The sequence below is a fragment of the Pteropus alecto genome, unplaced genomic scaffold (genome assembly GCF_000325575.1).
Source record: "Pteropus alecto unplaced genomic scaffold, ASM32557v1 scaffold123, whole genome shotgun sequence".
Classification (NCBI taxonomy): domain Eukaryota; kingdom Metazoa; phylum Chordata; class Mammalia; order Chiroptera; family Pteropodidae; genus Pteropus; species Pteropus alecto.
The window spans coordinates 8,977,911-8,989,047 of NW_006433950.1; the positions used below are offsets into that span (position 1 = coordinate 8,977,911).

General features: G+C 35.9%; 1 protein-coding gene across 1 annotated transcript in view; it reads left to right on the forward strand.

Moving 5' to 3' along the window:
- GLG1 (golgi glycoprotein 1) overlaps positions 1–11,137 on the forward strand; it is a 105,620-nt gene that overhangs the window by 71,595 nt on the left and 22,888 nt on the right. The window contains exons 6-10 of the mRNA XM_015586940.2: positions 1,637–1,708; positions 2,599–2,782; positions 5,111–5,325; positions 9,119–9,240; positions 10,906–11,007. Of these exons, the coding sequence (XP_015442426.1) occupies positions 1,637–1,708; positions 2,599–2,782; positions 5,111–5,325; positions 9,119–9,240; positions 10,906–11,007 (695 nt within the window). The remainder of the gene's footprint in view (positions 1–1,636; positions 1,709–2,598; positions 2,783–5,110; positions 5,326–9,118; positions 9,241–10,905; positions 11,008–11,137) is intronic.

The window sequence follows — 11,137 nt, forward strand, 5'->3', positions numbered from 1 at the left end:
TTTCTCTCATTTCCCTTTTCATGAAATATTTTTTTCCATCCCTTTACTTTCAGTCTGTGTGCGTCTTTCAATCTGAAGGAGGTCTCTTGTAGACCGCATATGTAGGAGTCTTATTTTCTTATCCATTTCTTACCCATTCTTATGTCCTTTGATTGGGGCATTTAATCCATTTGCACTTAAAGTAATTGTCGATAGAAATATAGTTATTACCATTTTATTATCATATTTTTGATCTTCTTCTTAAAGACGTCCCTTTAACATTTCTTGTAATACTGGTTTGGTGATGATGAACTCCTTTAGCTTTCTCTTGTCTGGAAAGGTTTTTATCTGTCCTTTGATTCTAAATGATAGCTTTGTTGTGTAATCTTAGTTGTAGGTCCTTGCTTTTCATCACTTTGAATATTTCATGCCAGTCCCTTCTGGCCTACAAAGTTTCTGTTGAGAAATCAGCTGACAGTCTTATGGGAGCTCCTTGTAGATAACTTGCTGCTTTTAAGATTCTCTCTTTGTCTTTAACCTTTGGCATTTTAATTATGATGTGTCTTGATGTGAGCCTTTTTGAGTTCATCTTGTTTGAGATTCTGCATTTCCTGGGCTTGTATGTCTCTTTCTTTAAACAGATTCAGAAAGTTTTCCATCATTATTTTTTCAGATAGGTTTTCAATTTCTTGCTCTCTCTTCTCCTTCTGGTACCCTGATAATGTGAATGTTGGTACACTTGATGTTGTCCCAGAGGCCCCTTAAACTATCCTCATTTTTTGCATTCTTTTTTCTTGTTGCTCCTCTGATTGGGTGGTTTCTCCTACCTTCTATATTGCTGATTCAGTCCTCTGCTTTATCTAATCTACTGTTGATTCCCTCTAATGTATTCATTTCATTTATTGTATTCTTTATTACTGACTGGTTCTTTTTTATGGTTTTTATTTCCATTTTTATGTTTCCTTTCTCTTTGTTGAAGTTCTCACTGAGATCATTGAGCATCCTTATCACCAGTGTTTTGAACTCTGCATCTGGTAGATTGCTCATTTCCATTTTCTTTAGGTTTTTTTTTTTTCCCCCCCTGGAGCATTGTTCTGTTGTTTCATCTGGGACATGTTTCTTTGTCTCCCCATTTTGGCTGCCTCCCTGTGTTTGTTTCTGTGTACTAGGTAGAGCTGCTATGTCTCCCAGTCTTAGTAGACTGGCCTTATGTAGTAGGTCATAGAACAACTTTCTAACACTTTAAATAGAATAATGTCCATCTTTACAACAAAGTACTGAGCATGACTTGTGTACACTCTCACTCTGCCTGCTGAATTAACAGCTGAATTAACAGCTTTAACTGTCAGAGCCACTGATTATAAGAGTTTTATTGACTATAGCATGATGTAAAAAGGGAGACTCACTGATTCCCTAATTAACAGTATATTTGGAAATAAATGACAGTAGACATTATGGGAATTTTTTTTCATCTTTACTACAGGCACTATTTTCTTTCAAAGACTACTAAATTTTCTAAATGGCTAAGCCATTCGTTCAGAGGTACTCACCATTATATTAATTTAACAGAAAATTTTTTTAGGATTGTGAATAATGACCAGCATAGCTACTTAGCTAATCATCATCATCACCATAATGTATATGTTCCATCTTACAGACACAGGCTGGTGAAGGCAGAGTGTATAAGTGCCTCTTTAACCATAAATTTGAAGAATCCATGAGTGAAAAAGTAAGTATTACTTTCTCAAATCCTCTCAAACAATATTCTTTTAAACTGATAACAAAATGTTAATGACTGATAAAGCTTACACATTTCCCAAGACGAGATACTTGGCTTTTAGTAGAGAACCAAAGCATAATTTGCTTAAACCCAGGAAATGAAGCTTAAATTGTGATATCTGGACATTGGAAAGCCAATTGAAAATCAGTTTGGGGAGTAACATTGAAGAATTTTATATTAGAATTATACTGAAGCCAGTCCTACATACTCAGGAAGCTTAGGGTAACCAAACCAATGTGCTTCATAGGTAATTAGCTGTTGAATTTTTCAGCAGCTATCTCATTAAGCGTTCTCATTACTGTTAGTCCTCTATTGAATGCAGGAATCTTTTATGACTTTGAAAAGGAATTATTTTTGGTATTTCTATCCTGTTATTTACTTTTCTATGCAGCTGAAGAAATGTTTTTCATTTCAGTTTCTTTACTATTGAATAATTATATTTAAAAAGTATGAATTGGAACTTCTAGAATATTATGTCACTTAGATACTGGTAAAATTTACTTTAGGAACATTATTGAAGAGGAAAAGAATACTTTATCAAGTTCATGTATTAGAATCTACCCAATATATATATATGTTTAGGACAGCTGCTATCACAGCAACAATCTGCAATTCACTGTAGAATTCCAGGGCTCCCCGACCATTTACCCTTGCCTCTGTTGCCACACTAGTTTAGTACGCTTGAGTTCAGTTTTAACCAAACTTAAAGATAGGCATTTTGGTAACAACTGCAATCGTCGGCATGTGCTTGGCGCTAAGCCTCTGCTTGTCTCAGAGATGCATGTGGACAGCTGAACTCTGAGCGGTCTCACAGCGCTCTTGCTGCACTCTTTTCTCAGTGTCGAGAAGCATTAACAACCCGCCAAAAGCTGATTGCCCAAGATTATAAAGTCAGTTATTCATTGGCCAAATCCTGTAAGAGTGACTTGAAAAAATACCGGTGCAACGTGGAAAACCTTCCTCGATCCCGGGAAGCCAGGCTCTCCTACCTTCTGATGTGTCTGGAGTCAGCTGTGCATAGAGGTAAGAGTTCATGTCTTTTTATCCTTTTTGGATTCACATTCGAAAGCCTCTTATATCTTTAAATGTTGGTTTTCCCCTATATTTGCTCTTTTGAGTACACTTGCGCCTTGTGACTCAGGATTCTAGCTTTGTAGACATAACTCTAGGAACTAAAGTTTGGTTTCCCTAAACCTTGTCGAAGCCCTTTCCTCCTAGCTCATCAATCCCTGATTTTGTTTTTCTTTATATGTGGCTTCTTTTTTTTTTTTCCTTTTCTTACAAAGTATATTTCTTAAATCCAAATGTCTTAATTTTTAAAAATACATAGTGTGTAGCATTTTTAGGAGAGTCAGTAGCATGATGATTTAGCACATAAGCTTTGAGTCAGAGAGACATGGTTTCAAATTATGGCTCTGTCACCAAACTAACTGGCTTGGTGTCCATTGTTTACACTTCTTAATCTCTCCAAACCTCATTTTTCTTATCTATAAAAAAGGATAACTATGTTGAGGAGGTTATTTGACATAGCACTTAGCATACAATAAGTGATAGGTATTGTTATTGTTATAACAGTGATGCTATTAGGAAATTAAACAGTAAAAAATGAAAGTATTACATCCATAGAGTCAGACTCATGGTCTGTTTAGTCCAAAAATCAGTCCCTGACAAACGAACCAAGAAGGATGTATAGAAGATCAGAGCTGTCTTCCTTAATATTGGTTACAGACTACAAAAATGAAATTCCCAGCTCTTATTGAATAAATCGTGCTGGAACAACAGTTGGTTAGTGATTAAAAAGTTAAGTGGAAAATAAATTAACCATTAAATAAAGCTCAGAACTTTTTGGCGATTTTGTTTCAAATCTGGATATTGAAAGACTCCTAAGCTTGAAAGCAATGGAATAGCAACCAGAGGCCATTTATGGCCTTGAATTGAATACCAAACACAGGACACTTTGGACACCATTGGAGAACCTTGATTATGGTCTAGGTGTCAGGTGAAGTTTTACTAAAATGGAAAGGTGAATTATTGACTAGTAAAAGCATATTGTGAGAGTATATATAATGTAATCTAATTTTGGTATTTAAAAAATAGAAAGTTAATATCCTTGAACTGTAAATTAACAAGAAACACAAAGATTCAGTAAATAAATGGACAAAGGATAGGAAGATGATCCAGAAAAGTTTACAGATCATTAACATTAAAAAGACTGATTATATTAAGTGTTAGAGAGGCTATGGAAAAACCGTAACTATCGTACATTGCTGATGAGAATTTAAAATGGTACGATCAATCACTTTGGAAAATAGTTCACCAGTTTCTTAAAAAGTTAAATGTACATCTCTCATATGACCCAGCCAGCCATGTAACTCCTAGGTACTTACCCAAGAGGTATGAAAGCATATGTCTATATAAACTCTTGTACATGAATGCCAATAATACCTTTTTTTTGTAATAGCCCGAGACTAGAAATAACCCAAATGTTCATCAACAGTTGGAAGGGATAAGCAAATTATAGCATATTCACATCATGGAATAATATTACTTAACAGTGAAAAGGAATGAACTGTCAATACATGGGTGAATCTTTAAATAGTTATGCTGAGTAAAAGAAGTCAGACAAAAAGAGTCCATACCTTATGGTTCCATTTATATAAACTTCTAAACAATGCAAAGTAATAAACTAAGCTGTAGTCACAGAAAGCAGATTGGTGGTTAACGGGATGGGTGGGTGGGGTGGAGAGGAAAGGAAGGGAGGGCTGCTAACAGAGCATGAGGGAACTTTTAGAGTTGATGGATATGTTCAGTATCTTGATTGTAGTGATGGTTTCACCAATGTATACATATGTCAAACTTATCCAATCGTATGCTTTAAAAGTATAGTTTATTATATGTCCGTTATACCTCAGTAAAGCAGTTTTTTAAGACATTTCTTAAGCTTTCCCACTTGGCCTTTACAGCTCAAGGAAGGTAGGGAGCTGTTGTTAATATTTGAAGTGTAGTCTTTTCCTCAAGCTTTAACTGTATAGATCAGTAGGGATTATTCTTGGCTTTCATTTTTACCCAGGTAGTTATCTTATTGATAAGACTTCCATTGTCAAAATGTTTGCATTATTAGTTCAGTAGTATAAAATCTGTATAATGCAGAACACTGACAAGGTCAACCCTAGTCTCTGGAGTTTTAAACTCATTTTACACTGATAAAGCTTTTGCTAAATTCTAAGATTTTCAGTCTGTATAATAGCATAAATGGTATACTATATTCTATGTAAAAACATGTACTTTTAATATGTGATGATATCTCATCCTATTGTTCACCATAACGTTATAACTTAAATCCCAACTTAGGGCGACAAGTGAGCAGTGAGTGCCAGGGGGAAATGTTAGATTACAGACGCATGTTGATGGAAGACTTTTCTTTGAGCCCTGAGATCATCCTGAGCTGTCGGGGGGAAATTGAACACCATTGCTCCGGATTACATCGAAAAGGGCGAACCCTACATTGTCTCATGAAAGTAGTTCGGGGAGAGAAAGGGAACCTTGGAATGAACTGCCAGCAGGCGGTAAGGAAACATTTTCTACTGCCATTTTGAATGTCACATTTTACCAGCTGAGGAGCTACTTCCTGACCCTCCCAGCTTACTTTATGTGGATCACTCGTGACATCACAATGAATATTAGATACTAAGAACCAGACACAGAATATTGTTCCTTCAGGCATATCATAGTAAGAATGTGGATTTTGCCACAGAGCAGACATTTGAGCTCATAATCAATAAAAAGAGCTATATACTTAAAGAAATAAATGAAATGCATTGTTCGCTGAAATGTTTTTTAAAAAGGTAACTTGCTAGAATCGATTTGCTAAACTCAGAATCAAGGCAAACCCAGTTCTGGTGAACCCAAAAAAGCTTTCCACCAAAAGAAAATTTGCCCATCTCAATAAGTTTGAGTTGAGGCTGAAAGAGCTGAAATTAAGTGCCATTTTCTAACAGTTTCTTTTTATTACTGATGTGCAACATGGCATGAATTCCAAGCCTGAAGGATCAAGAAATGATGTCATTTTCAAAATCATACCGTCTTTTCTTGTTAGACTAGGGCAACTATGCATGGAAAGGTCTTTCTTTCTCTACCTCCAGACTCTACACCCAGTTCTATAAAGACAGTTAGGAAAAATTAGCATACTTTATTTGAGAAGGTAAAGTTATTTTTGTCCAGGGTTCATTAACAGTTGAATAACTACAAATCAGGTACATAATATAAAGTTAACAAAGTATTATAGATACAGTGCCTCTGCTTCATGAACACTGTCTGTGTTTATTACATTTTACTGTATAAAAGTGTTTAAACAATTTACAATTCCAAGTGCAGCCGTGGTACCCTGTGCAGTGTACCCCATACTTTCTCCTACCGCCCTTTAGGAAGCGCAAAAGGTATAGTTCAGCATTAGAAAGCTGAGGCTCTCCTCAGGGAAACTTTAGGAAACTACAATTAATTAGTCTTTTATTTTGTCGTTAGTGTTTTTAGTAAAAACAATATTATTAGAATTTTAATTTTCCTGCTAATCATGTAAAATCAGAATTTGATAGTCTGAAAAGTGAAATTTCCATAGAATTTTGCTGTGGAATAAAATTTTATCTTAGCTCCTATTACCCTGACCCAGAGTAAACAGTAGTGTATGCATCCCATGGTAGGAAAAATAGACAAATGTAGCCTCTTCTCCAAAATACCAAGCCTAGCTAGATAGAAGCCTTCTGGATGTAGTTCCACAGGAGCAGTCCTTGCTGGTGATTGTCCTGGGAAACCTCCGTGACAACGTGTGTGCCTGTGCCCCAGACTGAGAATTAGTCTAGACACCCTATGTTTGCATTTCATTCTTAATGCAGCATGGTTAGAATAACCACCACCCCCCCCGCCTGCCCCCCCCCAACCTTTTTTTTAACTGAGGCTACACTTGTACTAAGGTGCACAGAAGAAAGGAAATAAATTGGTTTGATTTTTTTTGAGGCATCTAGCTAACCTCCAGGGCTTTTTGAAATTTAGCTTATTAACAGAGCCAGTGACTCAACTTGAAAGATAAATAAGTACCACCCTTTGTGCCCAGAATAAAAGTACTTTCCAAACCCAGAGGTTAAACCTCAAATAGTGAAATGTGTGGTTTTGCCCACATTAAGTTTAGCCAACTGGGAAACAACTTTGTTTTTTATGGACCCATGGTTATTAGGAATTGAAGGAATAAATGATCCAAATTAAAAATTTTTCCTTAGTTTTCTACATTATCCATCCTCAGTCAAATGGAAGAATATTTTGAAATCATTTATTTTAAGTGAGTTTCTTCCTTTTCAATGTTTTCTTCCTTGATACAGTAGACTTCCATACAAGTGGGTGACCGTTAATGTTCTCTATTCTCTGTTGGTTGTGCTTTGCTTTAGTGATCTCTCAACAAATAGTAAACTGTGAAGCATAAAAATTAATATTAATGAGTACATACTTTTCCAACTGGCACCATAATCATGAACTTATTAAATTTTCTTCAATTATGGCTGAATGAGTCTGAGCCCAGTCTCTCCCAGGCCAAAGATGACTGTCCAGTCTATTCTCTAGACTAATCATTTTTCAGAAGCATTTCCCCAGGTGTTTCCTAAGCAGTCAGGGGCTAGAATAGATATATAATCATGTAGCAATTTACATTCTTAGTGTTTATTTCCTACACTGCTGTTACTGGGTTCCAGAGCGGCAGCGACCCTTTGAGCCATTAGCCTACTACGGTCCATAGGGCACTCATTGCCTCCTTTTAGTAGCCACAATCTGGTGCATTCTTTGTGAATTCTCCAAGTTTGCCTGTCAGTCATGGATATTTAACTGATAAAGTTCTTGCAAAGACTTTCAGACTCCCATCAAAAAATGCAAATAGTTAGGTCTTTGTCAACAACTGTCACTACTAAAATCCATAATCTTTTGACAGTAATCTTTCTATCAGCTAACCACAGCATTTTGTAGCTTTTCCAAATTGCCACCAAGAATTGGTATAAATAATTTCCATCCCGGGATACTGAAAATCTTTCATAGTTCTCTGTCTTGATTATTGACTTCTTTTAGAATAGACAGAACGGGATTTTCTTTCTTTTATTTCCTTTTGATCTGTATTCTCTGATCAATATGTGATGGGGTCAGTACTTTCATGTGAGCCTTGTGAGATCGTAGGTCAAATGTATGAGGATCAGAGAAGGCTTCTACAGAGTCTAGATCTCTGTGTGGCACAAAAAGGCTCCAATTCTTTAACTTGGAAAAAAAGGAACTCAAACCAGAAGGATTATACTTTTCAAATTTGCATTCTGTTATTTCAGATTCCAAACCCAAAACGCCATCTGCTACCCATCTGTAGTAATAATGATCTTTTACATCTGTAAAGTGATTTGCAGTTTACACAGCCTTCAATATATTCTTATAACCTCTGCAGTTAAAGAAACTGGAACTTAGAGGTTAATCAACTTGTCCATGTTTTCAAAGTTAGTATCTGGCAGAGCCAGAACTATTAATAGAACTCAAGTCTTCTGATCCTTAATTTAGAACTTTTCCTTCTGTGCCCCAACTGCCTTCTCCTCAAAGACAGGAAAAAAGAGTCTTAGGTACATCTCATACTTTCGCTTTATTTCATGACAGGATGGACCAAGAAAAAATAAATGTTCAAAACTGTATTCTCATTTTCAACTGCATAATGACAAGTTTTTTGCTATATACTTATAATGAACAAGCTCTGGTTTACCTCTTGGTTGTATAAAAGATAATTGAGGGAAAATAGGAAATTATTATTATCGTATTCATATTTTTGTAATTGGTATTTCTTACAAGTTAAATGAAATCTCACATCTGTTTTTAATAAAGCAGAGTACGCCTGTTTTAATGCCGGTATCTTTGCAACAAAATTTAAATTCTAGACTTTTATGACCATATTAGGTCTTTAAACTAGAAGTGTCTTCTATGTACTCTTCTCCACTCAATTCTTGCTTGGCCCTCAGTGTCAGATTTAAAAATCTGATGATCATGTAGGCAGATATGAGGCAGCCTTTATATTTTAAAGATCTTTGGTTTTGCAAAGGCCCAAGGATGATTCAGACTGGTAGGCAAGTAATCCCTACAATGGCTTAAACAGAAAAACTTCTGATCAAGGCAGAGAAACCAGTTGGAAAGTATTTGACAAGAGCTCTTGAGCTTGGCCATTGACACTTGTAGTACTTTGTTAAGAGTCCATTGTGATATACCAGACTGAGTAACTGACTGTATGAAGAGATGACATTGTTCTTCTCTGAGGTGTAAGTGACTTTCTTCCTTCTTAATTTTTCTTTTTTGATCCAGCTGCAAACACTGATTCAGGAGACTGACCCTGGGGCAGATTACCGCATTGATCGAGCTTTGAATGAAGCTTGTGAATCTGTAATACAGACAGCCTGCAAACACATCAGATCGGGAGACCCAATGTAGGTTATCTTGTTTGTGGTATTTATCCCTAGTGTATTTTATTTGGCAGTGCAGCACAAGGAACATTCCCTCAACATCTTAACTGGAATTTTGTTAAACAGCAACATACACCAACTTCTGTTAAAACTAGTATGAGAATTGAGACTTCGGCTGTGTCTCATGTATAACGTAGGCACAGTTAGACTCAGTGTTGTGACGATGTTTGATGACAATGACTGAGCATATATGGGCCTACATTAGGTCACTGAATCATTTAAATATGAGAGAGAGAAACTCTCAGGATAAAGTGACACATGCTTTGGCTCTATATTTTTCATCCTGTTTGTTTATTGGGTCATACATACTGGCTACTTGATAATCATTAGATAGTAATTAATTATAATTGAAATATGAAACCAAATGTGTTGGTTGGAAAGCATAATCATGGACAAAATGAACTCTGAACTGTACCCAAGCTCTAGGAAAGCTGTAAAATGCTATAATGAAGTTTTTGAATATCATGCATATGATATGATATGATATGAAAACAGCTCTTTAAAACCAGGTTGCAGGTAAGAACAAATTTCCCATTCTGCAGAAATCTTTATAGCCTTCAGCTGGCAGTGTCCAACAATAAAACAAATGCAGTCCATGTTAATCATCATTCTTCTGTGTGTGCACTCCTGCTGTTTATGCTGTGGTAGGGGATTACAAAAAGATATTCTTTCTTAAAGCTTTTTGTGTAGTTGGAGAAGATGGACAAACACACTTAAGACTAATTAACAGTATTTACCAGTGTAAATAACTGCATCAACTATAAAGGAGGCAAAGGACAGGGAGGAAGGAGGGAACTGCTACAGATTAAAATAGGTGTAAGATACTCTCGATTAAATGCAATGCATGGACCTTTTCTGGGTCTTGATTTGAACCAACATGTAAAAAGTCATGGGATAATTGGAAATTTTTGAAAAATAACAAAATAGTACATAATATTATGGATTTTTAAAAATTATTTTCTTTTGGTAGATAATGGTATTGTCTTCTCATCATGTAGAGAAACATGCTGAAGTACTTACGAACAAAGTGATAATAGTATCTGGGATTTGCTTCAAAATATTAGCAAGGGGGATAAAGGGGGTCAAATATGTGGTGACAGAAAGAATCTAACTATGGGAGGTGAACACACAGTATAAATATAGATGTGCCTTACTGTTAAAGTGTACAGCTGAAACTTATTGGATTTAGTTAACCAATGTCAACTAAATTAATTTAAATTAATTAATTAATTTAAAATATATATATCAGCAAGGGGTTATAGAGTTAAAACAGTCTTGGCCATAGGTTGATAGACCTATGGAAAGGGAAGGTTGATGTTATATAATTCTCTACTTTTGTATGTGTTGGAAATTTTTCATAATAAACAGTTAAAAATAAAGCAGCTGCACACAGATCTTGTGCAGACTGAGTCCTAAGTGCTAAGTGGCTCTGAAGTTGATGGAAGTCTTAGTAATCACTGTCAGGGTGAGTTAATTTGAATGATGCTCAGAAAAGTTAAGTCCCTGATTGCCCTAGGAAAGTAGCTAAATGGCTTTTTCTGCAGACCAAGGAAATAACTGATATGAGCGTTCTGAACTGTTGTCAGAACTCTCTTTCTCTTGTTACAATTTCACCCATTTTATGCCCAGGATCCTCTCATGCCTGATGGAACATTTATACACAGAGAAAATGGTGGAAGACTGTGAACACCGCCTGTTAGAACTGCAGTATTTCATCTCCCGAGATTGGAAGTGAGTATTTTGAAGCCAGAGTAAATGTAAGTGTGTGTGTGTGTGTGTGTGTGTGTGTGTGTGTGTGTGTGTACGTGTGTGTGTACGTGTGTATATATATACACACACATATACATACTTATTTATTTAT